The sequence below is a fragment of the Pleurodeles waltl genome, chromosome 7 (assembly GCF_031143425.1).
Source record: "Pleurodeles waltl isolate 20211129_DDA chromosome 7, aPleWal1.hap1.20221129, whole genome shotgun sequence".
Taxonomy (NCBI): Eukaryota; Metazoa; Chordata; class Amphibia; order Caudata; family Salamandridae; genus Pleurodeles; species Pleurodeles waltl.
In genome coordinates, this window is record NC_090446.1 from 965,962,909 (window position 1) to 965,982,851 (window position 19,943).

The window sequence follows — 19,943 nt, forward strand, 5'->3', positions numbered from 1 at the left end:
CTTAACAAAGGACGTCTCAGCACCTGCTGCACCACATCTCCTAAGGACACCCACGGATCTTTTTCCTGCCAGAACTGCAACCTCATTTTCAGCCACAACAAACAACCAGAACACCCCAAAACTGAAACCACTGACGCCCGCCACAATCTCATCAACTGCCTCCTTCTGAATATACGCTCCCTCCATAAGCACACCGCTGAAATTTGGGACCTGATCGACTCCACCCGTCCAGACATCGCATTCCTAACCAAGAACCTGGACCAACCCTAAATCCGGACCAGATGTCGTCATCGCAATCACAGACAGCTACAACATCCTAAGGAAGGACCGGCCCTCCCATCCGGGCAGAGGACTGGCCATTGTACACCAGTTCTCACTTGTCAACACGGAGGAACACTGCACCACAATGGAACACCTCCACTTCCTGATCTACGCTCCTCATAACTCCTCCCTCTGCAGTACCCTGGTCTACAGACCGCCCGACCCTAATCGACGCCATTGTAGACATTGCCATCCCCCATGCCCTGGCGTTCACCGACTACCTCCTCCTGGCGACTTGAATTTCCACTTCGAGGACCACAATGACCGAAACACCACTTTCCTACTTGACAATCTCACCACCCTCGGCCTCAGACAACTGATCACCGCACACACGCACTCCGCAGGACACACACTAGATCACATTTTCACCTCAAGCAACCAGATTACCATCAAAAATATCTCCACCCCAGACTGGACTTACCCTCACTGCCCACACTTCTCCATCACTGCACCCAAGAGCCACCTCTGCGTCCCTAGGGACCCCCACAGTAATGGAACAGAATCACCGACGAGCAACTCACCACGACCCTTGCCAAAACACCTTCTCCCCCCAACGACAATGCCAATGCCACAGCACGCATCCTCAACTTCTGGATCACTGAATGCGCCAACTCCTTACCACCCCTTAGATCAACTTCTGTCAAGCGCATCCCAAAAACATCCAACTGGTTCACCACCGAACTCCAATAATCCAAACGCACCTGCAGACTCCTAGAGAAGAAATGGAGAAACAGCAAAACCAGAACCGCCACTGCCACCCATCACCCACGCATCAAGAACGCAAAAAAAAAGCCGCACTCCGTGAACGCATCAACACCTCCCGGACAACACGGGAGAACTCTTCATGGTAATCAACAAATTCACCAATCCTCCCTCTGAAGCCAGCACCATCCCCCCGTTGCAAGACTTCTGCGACAAATCTGCAACCTTCTTCCACTGCAAGATTAGGGACACCCTTGACGGCTTTCTCCCACAGAACCTGCCCAGCATCACAACCTACGACCGACCTAGCCCCCCAGAACCTACCCAAACTGTTCACAACTGGTCCACTCTCACCACAGAAGACACTGAAATAATCATGAACAGCATTCCCTATGGAGCTCCCACAGACCCCTGTCCTCACCACATCTACAACATCCATCGCCCGAACTCCGCAAGACGACGAACTACTCTATCAAAGAGCCACCTTCCCCAAAGATTGGAATCACTCTTAAGTCTGCTCCCTCCTGAAGAAACCCACAACGGACCGATCAGAGCTCAAGAATTTCCGGCCAATCTCGGTGCTACACTACCTAGCCAAAGCAGTGGAAAAAGCCATAAACGGACAGCTGCGACAATTCCTTGAAGAATACAACGCTCTGGATACCTCCAAGTCTGGCTTCTGCAGCAACTGCAGCACGGACCCAGCTGTTCTTGCAGCCACTGATAACGTCCGCACACTCCTTGCCCACAGCCACACCACAGCACTCTACTACTCGACCTCTCAAGCAGCCTTCAACATGGTCTCCCACAGCACCTTATGCATCAGACTCCAGGACGCAGGAATCCGCGGAAAAGTCTTGCAATGGATTCACTCATTCCTCACCGGAAGAACACAGAGAGTCAGGCTCCCACCCATCATATCGAAACCAACAGAAGTCAGCTGTGGAGTCCCTCAAGGATCCTCCCTGAGCCCAAAGTCTTCAACATCTACATGGCCCTGCTTGTATACATCGCCAGAGACCATGGAATGAACATAGTGTCATACGCCAATGACGCACAACCCATCATATCCCTCACTAAAGACCCAGACAAAGCTAAGAGGAACTTTCACTCCAGAGTACAAGCCGTCGCCGCTTGGATGAGTGAGAGCTGCCTCAAGTTCAACTCGGACAAGGCCGAGCTCATCATCTTTGGAAACTCCACTTCAGCCTGGGATGACTCCTTGTGGCCCACATCGCTCAGTGCACCACCTACTCTGACTGACCACACCCGCAACCTAGGAATCGTTCTCAACTCTTTCCTATCAATGATCCGACAGGTAAATGCAGCCACCTCTTCCTGCTGGCACATCCCCCACCAACTCCACAAAATCTTCGAATGGATCCTGGTCGACTGCCACAAGAGTATCACTGACGCCCTAGTCACAAGCAAGCTCGACTACAGAAACGCTACGTTGGCACCACAACAAAGAGCATCAGGAAACTACAACTCATCCAAAATGCCTCCACCAGACTCGTCCTGAACATCCCCCACCAGGAACACATCTCCCAAAACCTGAGAATCCTCCATTGGCTCCCAGCGGAGAAGCAAATCAACTTCAAACTACTCCCACACCTACAAGGCCTTTAACAACATCGGACCGGCCTACCTGAACCATCGCATCTCATTCCATAATCCCGCCAGACCCTCTGCTCCGCCCGCAAGCTCTAGCCACCATCCCATGCATCCGGAAAACCACCCCTGGAGGAAGATCTTTCACCTACCTTGCAGCTAAGAGCTGGAACAAGTGGTCCAGGCACCTCAGACAAAGCCCATCACTCACCATCTTCAGGAAGAACCTCAAGATATCGGCTCTTCGAATGAGGCCCAGACCCACCACCAGCACCTTGAGACCCTCACGGGTGAGTAGTTGCGCATTATAAAAACTGATTGATTGAAAAGGGAGAATGTAGCAGAGAGAATTTTTCTATGTTTGATTCTAAATCCTTTTCCAACAATTATTTGTTAGCAGCCGCTACCTCCTCATAGTAGCTAATTCCCCAGATTGAGCTAGGCTAAAAAGGAAGGAACCGCCCATTATCTGAAGCACAGCCCAACTACTGAACAAATATAGATTTAAAACTCGTACTCCTAGATCCCACGTGCACGACAGAACAACGCTGGTCTGATAACTACTCATCCTAACATTGCACAAGCAATAACTGAAAACTCTAACGTCAGGGTTCCACTAAAACAATGTGATGATTCCTAACTCTAAAACGGCACAAACACAGTGTGAGTCTCATTAAACCCGGAGTCCCATAGGAAGCAGCTTGAACGAAATCACATCCTTAAGCCACCCAGTCACACCCACGAAATAGACTACACTCCAAACAATCCGACACATCCACACTGAAAACTACCGGTCTTCTTAGTTCGCAGAACCTTATTGTGTATGAACATCCTCAAATGAGGAAAAACGTTGGTACTTATGGATCTCCTTGACTAAAAGAGACATTGAACCATGCAGTAGGGCACACCAATTTACAGGGAGTGCAGAATTATTAGGCAAGTTGTATTTTTGAGGATTAATTTTATTATTGAACAACAACCATGTTCTCAATGAACCCAAAAAACTCATTAATATCAAAGCTGAATATTTTTGGAAGTAGTTTTTAGTTTGTTTTTAGTTTTAGCTATGTTAGGGGAATATCTGTGTGTGCAGGTGACTATTACTGTGCATAATTATTAGGCAACTTAACAAAAAATATATATATACCCATTTCAATTATTTATTATTACCAGTGAAACTAATATAACATCTCAACATTCACAAATATACATTTCTGACATTCAAAAACAAAACAAAAACAAATCAGTGACCAATATAGCCACCTTTCTTTGCAAGGACACTCAAAAGCCTGCCATCCATGGATTCTGTCAGTGTTTTGATCTGTTCACCATCAACATTGCGTGCAGCAGCAACCACAGCCTCCCAGACACTGTTCAGAGAGGTGTACTGTTTTCCCTCCTTGTAAATCTCACATTTGATGATGGACCACAGGTTCTCAATGGGGTTCAGATCAGGTGAACAAGGAGGCCATGTCATTAGAGTTCCTTCTTTTATACCCTTTCTTGCCAGCCACGCTGTGGAGTACTTGGACACGTGTGATGGAGCATTGTCCTGCATGAAAATCATGTTTTTCTTGAAGGATGCAGACTTCTTCCTGTACCACTGCTTGAAGAAGGTGTCTTCCAGGAACTGGCAGTAGGACTGGGAGTTGAGCTTGACTCCATCCTCAACCCGAAAAGGCCCCACAAGCTCATCTTTGATGATACCAGCCCAAACCAGTACTCCACCTCCACCTTGCTGGCGTCTGAGTCGGACTGGAGCTCTCTGCCCTTTACCAATCCAGCCACGGGCCCATCCATCTGGCCCATCAAGACTCACTCTCATTTCATCAGTCCATAAAACCTTAGAAAAATCAGTCTTGAGATATTTATTGACCCAGTCTTGACGTTTCAGCTTGTGTGTCTTGTTCAGTGGTGGTCGTCTTTCAGCCTTTCTTACCTTGGCCATGTCTCTGAGTATTGCACACCTTGTGCTTTTGGGCACTCCAGTGATGTTGCAGCTCTGAAATATGGCCAAACTGGTGGCAAGTGGCATCGTGGCAGCTGCACGCTTGACTTTTCTCAGTTCATGGGCAGTTATTTTGCGCCTTGGTTTTTCCACACGCTTCTTGCGACCCTGTTGACTATTTTGAATGAAAAGCTTGATTGTTCGATAATCACGCTTCAGAAGCTTTGCAATTTTAAGAGTGCTGCATCCCTCTGCAAGATATCTCACTATTTTTGACTTTTCTGAGCCTGTCAAGTCCTTCTTTTGACCCATTTTGCCAAAGGAAAGGAAGTTGCCTAATAATTATGCACACCTGATATAGGGTGTTGATGTCATTAGACCACACCCCTTCTCATTACAGAGATGCACATCACCTAATATGCTTAATTGGTAGTAGGCTTTCGAGCCTATACAGCTTGGAGTAAGACAACATGCATAAAGAGGATGATGTGGTCAAAATACTCATTTGCCTAATAATTCTGCACTCCCTGTATATTAGATAGTGTACTGCTACATGTGACGACATATAGCTAACAAAGATATGATGTCAGTTTTCTATTGTATCTGTAAAGCACTCTAACACCCTTTACGGGATAACTGACCATGCTATATAAAACCCTCAAATAAATAAATGAATAAATAATTAGGAGGTTTCTGAATAAGATGGGTTGTCTTCATGCCCATGAGAGATATTTTGTTTCCTACTGTACTCCTTTAATAACTATCCCTCCTCTTGCGGACAAGCCCTTGAAACTGATTTTGCTTCAGCATAGATCTAACCCAGCAAGGATTTGATGCAGTGAAGCATCTCGCTTTGTGATATCATTGGCTTATGTTGGACACTTAAGCTGGCCTCTAAAGGACCAACTTTCTTGTTATACCCACATCATCCACCTAACTGTCTGGAAGGGGTATTCCCTGGGTCGGTCTTCTAATTTGGATATTTGGTAGCAAAGGACAAATAGGTAGTCTGTAAGGCGTAGTGCCTGCTGCCTATTCACGCCGCCGTTATCAGGAGGGAGAGAGGAGTTATATTCTAGGATGTCTGATTTTCGGACCTTGCTTCGGTGGTGGTGGTGACAATATTTTGTCCAGCTTTCATGCATCTACGGGTACATTTCAGTCCACAGCGCCCGCCTCCTCTGACCCCCTCTTTCGTCGTCTTTCTTTGGCATTTCTTCTCCATATCGTGGCGTGGGGCCATGCACATTAGCAGGTTCATGTGTTGGTTACCTTTATGGTATTACTAAGTGTAGACCCCCATCGTATTTCTGGAAGCGCTCTCGATCATTGGCTCAGCCCTTGCTTTTGTGCTGCCCCGTCCCTTTTATCGCACTAACCTTCAAAATCACACCTTCGTTACTTCCAGTACTTCGAAGCACTTGTACTTTGTAAAATGTGCAGTCTGACATTTTATCAGGGATATTGACAAAACAGGTCGACCTTGAGAGCTTTTTAAGTCTGCTTTTTGCACATAAATTAATCGGCGCGCATAAAAGAGCTCCAACGAACGTTCGCTGATGAAATGATACTCCATCCATCTCCATACGGTTCGATATCTAAATCAGATACTTTATCGATATAACATCATTTTCTTCCAAAAAACCATGTGAGTTGAACACGGCATCCTCAACTCAGTGCACATCGCAACCAAGAGGCACGGAAGCCCATGCAGCTCACCCGAGACCTGAACATTATTCGTAAAATTGAAGGCAAATCTTGCTGCACAGTCTGATTGCTCTGACGTTTAGACGTGCAGCCTATTTTACATTTTATTTAAATTCAGCTGCAATAAAAAGAAAATGCGGTACTTCAGCTAATATGGAATGGCAATAGAGCTACACAGTATAGATGCGCAGCCTTGAGGTGCCCAGAAGAGATGGTAATAGTTTTATTGTGACTTGAAGATGATTGTTCGTGTCCGTGATAAGCAAATGTGTGATGGTAGAGAAGGAGTGAGGCTCTTTGCTATAGATATGGCTTAAAATTTTCCTTTATGGAATATTCATTAACGTTTTAAACACCATGGTATTTCTGCCTTTCCTTGCATGTTGTCTCAGAACATGTATCCCTACGAAGGGAAACGCCGAACGTCCAACATTTTAACCGCAATCGCAAAATTCACCACTAGATGGCAACAGAGCCCTTTATGCAGGCCTACAAATCTGAAAAATTCCAGAAAGGCTGCAACCATTACTCCGTTTGCAACAAAAATGTTACAAGGCAACTCGTTTTATATCCCTGTAGAAAACATTTTTATTCCCTTTCGAAAACTCTCCTCAAAATGATTTAATAAATTAGGGAATCAGCGCATTGTTGTTGTTTTAATGCCCCCTTGGTGGTACCTCAACAGGAACCTTCTGGAGAGAATATTTTTCCAAAAACAACTTACTCTGCAATCACTTGTCATGGATATTTCAACACATAGTATCCCTCTTTAACTTAATTTGTTAATTAATTCGTTAACTTTATTTAAAAAATGTTGGAATTAGGAAACATGGCATAGTAGTAAAAAAAATGCTGGAGTGCATTTATCTTTATAACTTTCATGTTGCCTATTCAGTGGGAGGTTTTGCCACACTTTGAGCTGTAGTTGCATTCGGGTCAATAAAGGCTAATAATTCAAGGCATACCAAAGCGCACAATCCCCTGCAACTCAAAACCCACGAATACTGGTTTGAAAATTGCACATCTGCAGCTCCCACTTCAAGAAATATACCTTCATGATGAAATGGACAGTTATTCTATTTTGGAAATTTTTGTAGTCACATCACTCTCTGAAAATGTGGCTACTGATCAGTGTTGTGGTTGGCGTTTCGGTGCTAGCTGAGGGTATTAAAGCTATGTTTTCAGCAGGTGAACACGTTTTGTATTCGGAACTTAATTTTGCAATGAGGGTTATTGCAAATCACATGTTATTTTGTTATTTATTGTTTGAAAGTTCTGACGATTCCAGACTTGTTCTCAATAAATTTCTCAAATGAAATCACAATATCCTTGTCTCAGTACCAATTACCTAATGCACTTCAGTTTCAATTCCAGTTTGTATTTATTTATTTTTTGGAACTCGTCTGAGGTCCAAATAAAAATAAACAATTAAAACAGTACATTTATCCCTACCACAATTTACACACGAAATCTAGTTGGACATATTTAAAAGATCCATTCAGTAAAAAGTTCTATTAAGTGCTCAACATTACTTTTTACAAATATGCAATTGCAAGATACAGTACTCCGAAATAAAGTGTAAAAAACAAAATAGTGTAAATGCGCACATCGGCGCAATTAAGACGGATTTTGTGCAAAAGTACAAGACAATTTGAGAACATTACCTTCCAAATTGACATAAAAAGAACCGAATGCAAATGTGCAGGTAAGATACTATATATAAGCCTATGGAATAAGATATATACATAGACAGGCTAGGACTGTACCTATTCTCCCTTAAAAATGGAAAAATAATCAATCATAAAAAAAAAAAATTGAGTACTGACAGACCGTACCCAACTCTTCATAAAGTACATTATAATAAAGTGCCTCAGTATAAAAACTGGATATAAATCAGGGGATTAAAAATGAGCAAAGACCGTCAAATACATTGTTCATCCTCACATAGAAACACATAGGTAAAGATATAGAAGAGCACATACTACCTTTGCCCTATGGTTTATAGATGTGATAAAGTCCATCATAATAAAAGATCCTCCTAATTGTAATATTTCAAACGGCATCCCAAAGTCAGTTTTCATATAAATCAGTGAACCTACTTTACAATGTGTATACTTAGAAGAAATGTAAAAAACATTGAAAAAAATACAAATTCTGAAGCAGAATAGTTAATTAGGTAGATCATACAGGGCTCGGAGAAACTCGGATGCAGACAGCAAGGAGAGCTGAAGACAAATAGGCTTTAACCATTTGCGCCAGAATGGGTCCCCTATATATACTTCTTGCTTGACAATCGGCTTTCGATTTATTAGAGCAAATATGAGCTACATCACTAAGGTTCTCGCAAACTATTTTCACTAGAAAGGGATACGATTTCACAGTTTCCAGTTTTTGCTTTCCTGATGACCAATGGAAGTTAGGAAATTTCATCTTTTTATTCCCATGTAAGCAGAGAACCTTACTTTTTAAAGCATTAATCTTTAAAAAGTGGGACTCAGAGTACTTTTGACAGAGACTGGAGACAATTCTATAAACCTTTAGGCGTTAAGTCAAAAATTATAATGTCATCAGCATATAACAAACAACAAATTGGGTACCCACCTATTTGTGGGGGAAAGTCCTTGCTCTGAGACAGGAAAAAAGGACCCCATATAAGATCTTACTCCAAGAGCAAATATCTTGTTTTATTACAGAAATTGTGAGTTTGTCAGGGCCCATCGCAGCAGAGAAACGCATAGAGCGAATGGCCAGTTCTATCTCCTTTGCTGAGGGAGGAGTGAAAGAATTTACCCCATTACTTTTGGGGGACCGACACAATTCTACCCCATTTGAAGCATAAAGGGAGGCAATAAATTCATACCAGTGGGTTTCAGCTATGGCAACAGGTGTCGATCGAGCTATAGATCCACAGCCTTCACCCACCAATGCACAAAAACGCCTATCTTGACCCTTTACTGCTGCGTCCCGAAGGTGGATCCAATGCCTATCCCCAAATTCTCTTGCGAGGCTGGCCTTCAAATGCCTCTTTCTCCTTTTTAACAATGCCACCCTGGAATTCCTTTGAAATCATATGAGCACAAGGTTCTATACAAAGGGCAGTATAAATGGGGACTGTTGCAGTCCTGTCAAGTTTCCATTTTGATCCTGATTTGTCCTGCCTGGTCATTAATTATTAATTATTAGGGTATTCTGATGAATTGAGGCTACATAGCCACTTTGTCTGGGCTCTCATGACTTTTTGCACCGCAAGGACACTGGACACAGTATTGGCACAAAGAGAAGAAAGCAACCAGTTACTGTCAAGAAACACGAAGTTACAAGATACAGGGCCCTTGTAATGCAAGGGTAAGAGATCTAGCAGCACCAAGGATACAGGTTTTACATATCCCAGTGTATGACAGTGTGAAAATAGATGCTTGTGCATGCTTTTAATAAACAAGTCCGGTGTTTTTTCTCAATTTCCTTTTTTCCATCGAAAATAGTTTCCTGGTGAGGGATAACACGAATGATGCTTGTAACCTCGTGCGGCCACGCCAATGGCAATTTCCACTGTTCCATCATCTATCCAAAGAACCTCAAACAAAATTGCTATGATAACTGGCTTTCCTATCCTCGTGAGAACATTACCTTCACCATCACAACCTGTCAGCGCTGTGCTTGATTACATGGCTGGTGAACACCTGTTGTACAGGCACTTAAAGCTGCAGTCTGTATAAAGATTCTCTTTGAGCCCAACAGACGTTCCAAATGATTTTGAGGTACATGTAAATGCCAACATTTCTATTTGTGGCCGAATATGAAGCTTGAGTTTGGAGCTTTCAATTAGGCGATAGCACTGATCAGATCTACCTTACAATTCTCCTTTTTTTAAAGGTTTGTTGCTTATCAGTCATCATAACCCAGGACATGTCTGCTCAACTGTTTTGTTTAACAATTCCTGTATTAAAGGAGTGCTAAAAGGAATCAAAGTCTAACCCCCGTTGAGGAGGCCACCTTTTCCATGAAAGTTGAACATAGCCCTTGTCAAGCTCCTTTTGAGCCAATGCATAGTGCTGACTTGTAGCATAAGAGGTCTGTGGGCTTTAAACACGCTCATCACTTTAATTAGTTTCTGAGCTTGCCTTTCAACAATCCATTGGTGTCATTGGTAAATGTTTTATATTTGTCCCGCCTTGAGGCTCTTTTGTTATGCCTTGCAGACTGGCCCTATTACATGGATTAATACACGACTGCTGATATTTTTTCGGAACAGTAAACTACTTTTTTCTTTTGTCCCTCCCCTTCCCACTCCAAGGCGGCCATGGCGCTTTGAGTGCGAACCGTGCGAAATTGATCAGCGGTATTGGGGCACTCATCCAATTGTTCAAACTGTTACCTAATCGGAGTTATTTCAATTTTGCTTTTGTCCCCCCCCTTTACCTAAATAAAAACACAGAAATCATCAAAGCGGCTGTCCTGGCACAGTGGGAGAGTCGATACTACAATATTCACTACAGTCAGGGAAACTCACCCCATAATGTTTTGCATCCTAGGACAACGGTCCCACCACCAAAACATTCAGCACAACACACGCTTTCTCTCTATATCATCTCTGGATCGCCACACTATGTTAGTGTGGACCCCAAAATAATAACCCCACCCACCATTCAGTGTCTTTTTAACTTCTGTCACGGCTCGAACTTTTGTTTTACAGCTGAGAGTAGTTTGCGTTTAAGGGCTTTGTTTGTAATATCATTGTAGTAAGCCTTCTATCCCTTAAAATATGTAATGCACTACGCCCTCTAGGAGCTAAGTATATGGTTGCACTGCATTACTTTCTGCCATTCTGTTTTCATGTGGTTATGCCCTATAGGGGCTAACTATATGGTTACATGACCATGTTTCTTACAAATGTTATTTGTTGTGGTGTCCTCTAGGGGCTGTTCTGAGTATTACAGTCAACATACTACCATATTTGCAGCACTTGGAAGCTTGCCTCATAATACTTTGCAGGGCATCCTTTTTACAAAATGTTCTGCTCATAACAGCCTGTGGTGATCCTAGGACAATGGGACCACCACCTAAACATTCACCACAATGTTCGCTTTCTGTCTAGATCACCTCTGGGTCCCCACACTAGGTTAGTGGGGACCCCAAAATAATAACCCCTCCAACCATTCAATGTCTGTTTGAGCTCTCTCATGGCTGGAACGTTTGTTTGTGTTTTCAAAGCCTTGTTTGTAATATCACTGAAGTAGGCCTTCTAGCCCTGAAAATATGTAATGCACTATGTCCACTAAGGGCTAAATATATGGTTGTACTGCATTACATTCTGCCATTTTGTTTTCGTGTGGTTATACCCTCTAGGGCTATGGTTTGTCTATGGCTAGGGTATGGTTACATGACATGTTTCTTGGAAATGCTATTTTTTATAGTGGTGTCCACTGGGGGCTGTTCTGAGCATTACAGTCAACATACAGCAATATTCGCGGTACTTGGAAACCCACCCCATAATTCTTTGCAGGGCATTCCTTTTAAAAAACATTGTTGCTCATAACTCAGCCTGTGGTGGTCCTAAGACAATAGTACCAGCTTCACAACTTTCACCACAATGTGCTCTTTCTGTCTAGATCACCTCTGGGTCCATAACCCATCCCCACCATTCAGTGTATTTTTAAGCTCTCCAATGGTTGGAACTTTTGTTTTGCACCTGGGAGAAGTTTGTGTCTTAAGGGCTTTGTTTGAAAAAAACATTCCAATAGGCCTACTAGCCCTTTATTTATATGCAGAGCCACTGGAATTATGTGGCAGAAAATATCAAAATATTCGACAGGGTTGATCAAATTATGTGGCAAAAAAAGTCCAGTTGTGCATTTACAATGCCAAGAGCTCCAACTCAAGTAAATGCGAGACCTATTACTTTGCAAATGCTTGTTCTATCTATGAACCCAGGATATGAACAGCTTTGCCACATCCATCACACACTCTCCACAGACCTATTTAAATTTAGGTAATAGAAGAAGTCACACCTCATTGAAGGACACTTTGTCTTGATGTAGCAGCAGACCATTTGTGCTTTCAGAACCAAGTATCCCTCCAATCACTCATTCATTGTATCATTGCCTTTGGGCTAGATTTGAGCTCTATAAATCCTACATACAGGTATACATTCTTACATACACCAGTATATGTATAGTGATGCATCACTTTAATAACAAGTAACAATGCCTTGTTTTTATATAGCGATTTATGATGCACTTCTGTTTGTAACTACTGTAAATGACAGCTATTGCCATTACCCAATTTATGGTCCTCAATCTATTAAATGTTAAGGAAGGAAGGCCAGGTCTTTCTTGGATTCAAACTGGTAACTTTCAGATGATTTCATTTGTCAGTGGGGAGTGCTCGGCTGAAAGAGGCATCCTGCAGCTCCATGTTAGCAAGAGTAACAGTCTTGCTTCTGGCAAGGCATAAAGGCAATGCAGTTAGAGTTACACCATCTACTGATGCTAGCTATTCTAGAAGGTGTTCCCATTAGACAGATTAGAGGGATGCCAGTATCTCTGTAAGTTATTGCCTTTTCCAGACCCGAAATGTCTAGAGTAATTCCAGAGCAATCAGTTTGTGGGTCAGGCCTCTCACGAGAATTAGTTAGTTTTTTCTCCCTTTTTTGTCACATCCATATCATCTGCCTTAATTGTGGAATGAGGTTACAGTTCTAGGCTGGTGAAGTTTCTATATGCATGTTTGGAATTGCCTTCATTGTCGATATCTATGTTAAATTCATAAACATTGTTATTGCCTTCATTCCCTTGGGAACCTTAAGAGGAGACCAAGAGAGAGAAACTATGATTTGCACTCTTAGTTAGCTCGGTTCATGAACAGAGGCTGTCTATCAGACGACTGCAGTAAAAGAATCTGGAAAAGCTGAATCCCTAAATGTAATTGCATCATTATAATTAAGAATAAGCAAATGACTATTCCTAAATGTAAAGAGCAAAAGGAACATATACAGTTGGCTAGGGGATACACATATAACATCAGAGCTGTGGTCAGATATACAGACCATGCTGCATAGTACTGAAATACACACACATTGCCTAACTATAAGCTAACTCTTCCTCTTGCTGAAAACATGAGACCTCATCAGACCACCATTCATTCTCCAGTGCTAAGCAGTTCATTATCATATCAAGAATGGATGATAACCAGCCGAGCAGTAATCTTAGCATTTGCCTTTCAGTTACTTAAGAAAGAGAGTAACAACATGAATAAAAATAGGAGACTCCGAGAGATTACATGAGAATAGATGTGAGTGAATACTGCTAGGAATATTTTTTAAAAGGTCAAGTCCTCTCAGAGACTGTGGTATGTTTTTGACAATAATTATTTCACTTTGTAAAAATTGTTAAGAGATCATGCAGAAAGGTGGAGACATTCTAGTATTTATAATTTAATGAAGAGACCCTTTATGGAAAACTAGGATTACAAATATTTAAAATTTCCTTCTCGATTACGTTGGGCACCTAACCAATTTGAAAGAAAGTTTGAATACAGTCTAACTGAACACCAGAAATGACAGTCTCTGGTGATCTAGTCAGTCCTGCTGAATTAAGTCTTGCCATTTATATTATGGGGAGGAGGTACGTCGTACCAGACATTTATCAGACATTTTGTTCTGTGATGGATCTAATTTGCTTCAGGCCTCCAAGCAGTCATGAAGTTTATCTCCCAACTGTCCACCAATCGGAGTGTCTTCCTCACACATTTAAAAATTCAACTTGATGTGCCATAATGATGCGCCGACTAGCAGACACGTATAGCCATTACACAGGTAAGCAGAATAGGGTCAAGCTGAGAGAAACCTATGGTGAACAGGACTAACCACGAATTAGGAGGCTTTGGCCTTTATTTGTTGCGTATGAGCTTGCAAGAAAGGAGTGCATCCAGTTGTTTGTTTTTTGCTGTGATTCCCCTTCATGTTTTGCAAGTGCTCCACCAGCAGTGGGGAATCCATCTTTTCAGTGGACGTCCAGAGAAGCAGGGCAAGCTGATACTTCGTTCTGGCACTGGGATTTTTTGCGTTCTAATTGATGGCTCCCTGATGCAACACTAGCAAAGATTTCAAGTGTACAACTACAGCAGTGTATTTATTTTCTCACTGTTTCATAAACACATTTTGAATCTCACACTTTTTTGTTGCATGTATATCTTATGGTGTGTATCTGCATTAACTATGGTGCACAGATCTAGGAGTACCAGCACCACCATTTGTTCCAGGGACACTCTAGTGGTGTCTGGTTTAACAATTTTATGGATCCATTTTTTGACTTTACCTACGTATACCTCCTGAACTTAGTTCTAGTTGTAGCCTCTAACTTATCCATAAGGCAAACTCCAGGGGGTTTACAGAGTTATCAGTTCCTACTCTTTTTTTGTTTTGCTGAATTAGTTTAATAACTTATAAGTTAAATAACCAAAAGGTCCAGTCTAATGTTGCATTTTCTGTCATCTGAAAGACCGCGAAAGATGTTAAGAAGAGTAATACAGATTTGATTTCTACATGAGGTAAGCATTTGCACCACGAGAATAGCCTTATCCAGGGCCTCTGTGCTGGATCCTTGATATCAGACCATTTTGTGTTTTTTTCCCTTGGGATTGGTCTCTACGCCGTTTAATCAGCGATCATGCAGAGGCTAGACAAGGATTCTTAGTACGTCCGTCTCTCATGTACACATTGTGAGGAGAATAACCTTGTATTCTGATAACTAGCACCCAACACCCATATCTTTGCATCGATTTTTGGATTACAGAAATCATGTGTATGTTGCCTTGAATGATTGCTCTCTTATAGCCTTTGTGTATTGATGTCAGGAGCCTGGATACAAATATGTAGGTCCTTTATTAGGAGTATCTTATCCACAATCGCAGGAAAAAACCTTCTGTCTAACAGCTCTCCTCCTGTCTAACCGCCCTCCTCAAGAATCCACTCGGAACATCCACTCTTAAACACTCTAATCTGATGTCAAAGTGACATCAGCCCCAGACACAGATTCCTTACATTCTGCTATATACCACACTCTGGTAAACAGAAACCAAAAGACAACATCAAACCATCTTAGACTGGCGCTGAATATACAAAGGTTGTGCTTTGAATTGTTGCTTTGCATCCATAAATAAAAAACATGTCTGAAAACAAAAAGCATTCTCTATTGTGTTCTTGTGTTGGGAAACAAACCTCTCTATTTCATCCGGTTTATACAAATGCACATTTTACCTTGTTTATATCGCTATATTTAACAACAATTTTAGTAGCCCTCGGTGGGAAGCCAGCCAGAGTTTCAGAATTCGTCAGCACAACATAAAGGATTACCCAGCACATTTCTCTCTACAGCTATGAGCCAATAAACTCCTTCTTCTGTCTCTTTCCTAAGGCTGAAAATAATGGACTGTCTTCCAGCATCAGAGCTTTGGTTGCACCTGTCTAATGGGTTTCTACCTTTATCCTGTGTCAGCTATCTGTGCTCTTTCTGGCCTAAACTCAAAGGGTTATGTTTGGCCCATGCTGAACACAGCACATTACCCAAAATACACCATCCCTACTGTGAAGCATGGTTGCAGCAACAACATGTTATGGGAATATTTCTCATCAGCAGGAACTGAGACACTTTCAGAATACAAGAGCATACACATGCAGCCAATTACTGAACTGTTCTTGTGGAGTCGCTGTTGCACTCTGTGAGAAAAGTTAAACTGGCACCTTTCTACCCTAAAAGGGCCCAAATTGCAAAACTAAAGCTACCTTAGAGTGGCTATGAACCACAAACTCCCAATCAGAGCCTGAAAATGCTTAGCACTACTTGATGTTTGTTGTCTGTTAATTACTGTGGAAGTTACTTCCAGCAAATATTGACTCGATGGGGAAGACTTAGTCAATTATGATATTTCAGCTTTTGTATGTTTGTGTATCTGTGTATTTTTTCATAATAAATGCAGTGTTGGAATAGTTACTTGGAAACAATCTTAACTTAAATTGGTAAAACTCTGAGACACTAACACACTAAAAGTGTAAAACATCTTCCAGGATCCATACTATCTCTGAGCATTCTCTTGAGAGATCTGCATATGTTGTTGTTTGTGCTTCTTGACTATATTATGATAGACAAGTTATCCCACAATAGAATTAAATGTCCATTAGATGAATAGTTAAGTTTAAAGTGACGTACTCTCAAAAGACATTTAGACAACCTGACTGCCCAATAGCTAACTAGGGGAGAGCGTCAGAAAGCTCTGCTACAATACGGTCTTCCCTTGTCCTGTTAAAACCATGCATCCCACCAGGAGACACATTTTGAAGAATACTAAACGTGTTCAAGAAGCCATTTTTTAAGAATGACCTCTATCGGTCCAAACCCACAGCAATGGAGCAATTCCTTTACACCAAGAGGTCTTCCTAGCTGTGGGGCCTCCATGTCTAAGTCCAAAGGCTGAAAGGTTTTGATGATAAATGTGATAAATAATTCTTCTTTATCTTTGTTATAGCCCCTGATGAGGAGATTTCAGTCCGCCCTGAAGAGCTACCTTGTCAAGCAAAGGGAGGCTGTGAACCTAGAGCTGCGCGAATTGGTACGTATCAGTTGTCTTTGTACCATGCCTTAGGTGCATGATGGTAAGTATCCTCAAATAGACTTAGCCATGCAAGTGAAGCTGTGTCCTTGTAAAAAGTGATGTAGCTGGTCCAACGTCACTGCAGCCCAGGCATGGCAAAACATGTGATCCAGTATCCCAGCAGCATTGGCATAACAATGCATGTGGTCCTCTGTCACTGTAGTTTAGACACAGCCATGCATGTGGCCCGGGATCACTGCAGCATTAACTCAGTAATGTCTGTGAACCAGTGTTGTACAGTGGTTTTTAATCCTCCAGCTGGGTTTATGCTATACATAAATATCATAACCTACATACATACTCCCATGTGCCACTGCAGCAGACTCGGCCAGGCATCTGAATCAGTTTCATTGCAGCATTAGCACAGCAATGCATATGATCCAGTGCAGCTGCAACAGACACAGGCATGCACGAACCTGTCGCTGCAGCGTTTTTGCAGCACTGGATGTGTTTAGGTCTCTCTGCAGTATTGGCACAGCCATGCGTGTAATTCAGTTTCATTGTATCACTGGCATCACAATTCAGTTCATCCAGCATCGTGTCACACACAGTGCCATGCAGGGAGTCAGTGTTTCAGCAATGCTGGCGTAGGAGTCCATGCGATCCAGTCAGAGCCATTCGTGGGAAATCTCACTCTGTTTTTAGATCTAAACCTACTCATATATTTAAAAACCCAGAATATGAACTCAGTGAGATGAAGCACATCAGTCAAGCTCTGGATCTCTATTATAAACACAGAGGGTATTGGTTGAAGTGGAATGCAGAATTATCAAAGCATTATAAGCAACCCCTAGAGACCTCTTACGGAAAAGGGAATCACCTGCATAAACCAGTGTCACCACACAGTCTTCTTCTGCATGCTAACCTGTAATTCCACGTTTATCCATCCTGGCAAGTACCTTCAATTTTGATACGGTACAGCGATTTGCTTCCTTTTATCTACCTTCGCTTATATATGTATACCACATACATTGTCTTTGATTATTATGCATGACATAATATAACTTCTGGAACAGTACTGATTTCAGCAGGAAACTCCTGTATTTCCCAAATCCGTTTTAGGAGCCCACTTACAATGTGGGCCTAAGCCTTCCCAGACCTAAAACAGGTTTCTACATTAGTCGTTATCCTAGGATGAGGTACAAGAATTAGTGGATTTCAACAAGAGTAAAAGTTCCGCAGGCAAAAATGACAGATATGGGATGTACGAGTTCATTGCAAATTCTAGGCACCTGAAAGTTGATCCCTCCCACTACTGAACCTGCTACGAGGGCGAGGTCACAATAGAATTGTTAAATTACCGCCCCAAGTTCAGATCAAGGAAGAGAGGGGGGCTCGAAGGGGGAGAAAACAGCGGCCAAGATTTTAATTGAATTCAGTAATTACGATGTCTTGTTGGAATATAGAAAATCTTTAGAACATGTCAGTTTCAGAATACTAAAAAACATGTCAAGAGTTCCTGCGACAGTGTGGTAGAAAGTAAGTGGGGTAAAAAAAACACAAGAAGTGACAAGTGAAGGATGTGAAGAACAGTTGGAGTCATTCTTTAGTATCAGAGAAATGAACCCTGTGTATATTCAGCACACCACAGAGCACATATGAACAATAATTCAACCATTCAACACTTAAATACTAAGGAACTCAGAGTATTGTCTTCTTTTGTTAGTTTCCACCTTTGGATTCAGGCTAAAAATACACAGCTTATATTGACAAATGACAAACTTGCACTAATTGGTTTTTGCTTTCTAAGTTAGTTCAGAAAAATGCAATACAAATGTGTGTTCTCAGCTGCAGATCTGTATTGTGTCACTGATTGCTCGATGCAACAGGCAAGTTCCGATCATTTTTCATGTTCAAAGATTGACTTGAGAGGCAGACTGCAGCTGAATTCAATGACCATCTCTAACACAGTTGATGTATTCTGGCCTCTTTCCTGTTTTAGTAACTTTTTTGGGGGATTTCATCTGGTCTGATACTCTCCTCTGGTCTCTACCTGCAGACAGTGCAAATGAAGAAGAGTAAGACAGAGCGTGAGGACCTCGGTGTAATGTTGTACGGAATGCAGCAGGAGCTGGCTCGTCTACAGATGGATCTAGAGAAGTACCATGATCGGCATGCACAGATGGCCACCCTGCGGAGACAGATGGAGGAAGAGCTCCAGAATATCCGGAATCTCTACAAGAATACCCGGAACATGACTGCTGATGAGCGCAAAAAAGGTTATTTGGGTGGGGTTGCTGTGAGAGCAGGGATGTGCATGCACAACGGTAACAAACACCGGGGGAACTAACATAGAGGAGTATACATCCTTTCCAAATGGTCAATCTGTTCATTGGTTACAGTGGAATTGCATTGGAGTCATAATAGTAGAGCTCAGTGAAAATATCCAGTCATGTCATGTACACAGTGTCTTATTTCATTAGTAAGAGCCCATGGGTCTTTTTGGCCTAACCTGTGGGGGTTCGTTGGCCTGTCTTATTGTTTTCCCACATGTGTGTTGCACCCACTAGAAAGTAGGTATATAATACCATCAAACAAACAATCATCAGGGGTTTTAAGAAAACATTTGAACATTTCAAATATTACTGAACAGATAAAGATTAACAATTGTGGCAGCAGCAAGTCAATGCGTATTCAATCCCATGTATCAGATGTAAGGGGGGGAATGTGTGGGGGTCAGGGAGATAAAATCTATCAAGAATCAATTCTCTCCCTTGTAACTGGGGGGAAGGGGAGGTGGTGGTGGTCCCTGGTGGGGTACTGTATGTGTAGTCAGAATATTGGGGGCTCATCTGCCCAGTATGTATATCACCTCAACAATCGCCGGCTACAGTGAGGCTCTGGTTCCATTTGTGTAGGCAACTCATCCTCTCACACGCTCTCCTATCCTGATATATATACATGCGCTCGCACATGTAGCCTCGCCCTCCTCCCTTCACCTGTACTGTTTCAGAAAGTCAGAGGGCTGGGTTGACTCCTCCAGCGAAGTCCAGGGTCATGCCAGCAC

The 19,943-nt window shown here is 42.4% G+C and overlaps 1 protein-coding gene across 1 annotated transcript in view; it reads left to right on the forward strand.

The window, feature by feature from the left end:
• Positions 1 to 19,943, forward strand: part of CCDC40 (coiled-coil domain 40 molecular ruler complex subunit) — a 447,448-nt gene that overhangs the window by 65,286 nt on the left and 362,219 nt on the right. Inside the window, exons 7-8 of the mRNA XM_069199714.1 lie at positions 16,811 to 16,894; positions 18,936 to 19,155. Of these exons, the coding sequence (XP_069055815.1) occupies positions 16,811 to 16,894; positions 18,936 to 19,155 (304 nt within the window). The remainder of the gene's footprint in view (positions 1 to 16,810; positions 16,895 to 18,935; positions 19,156 to 19,943) is intronic.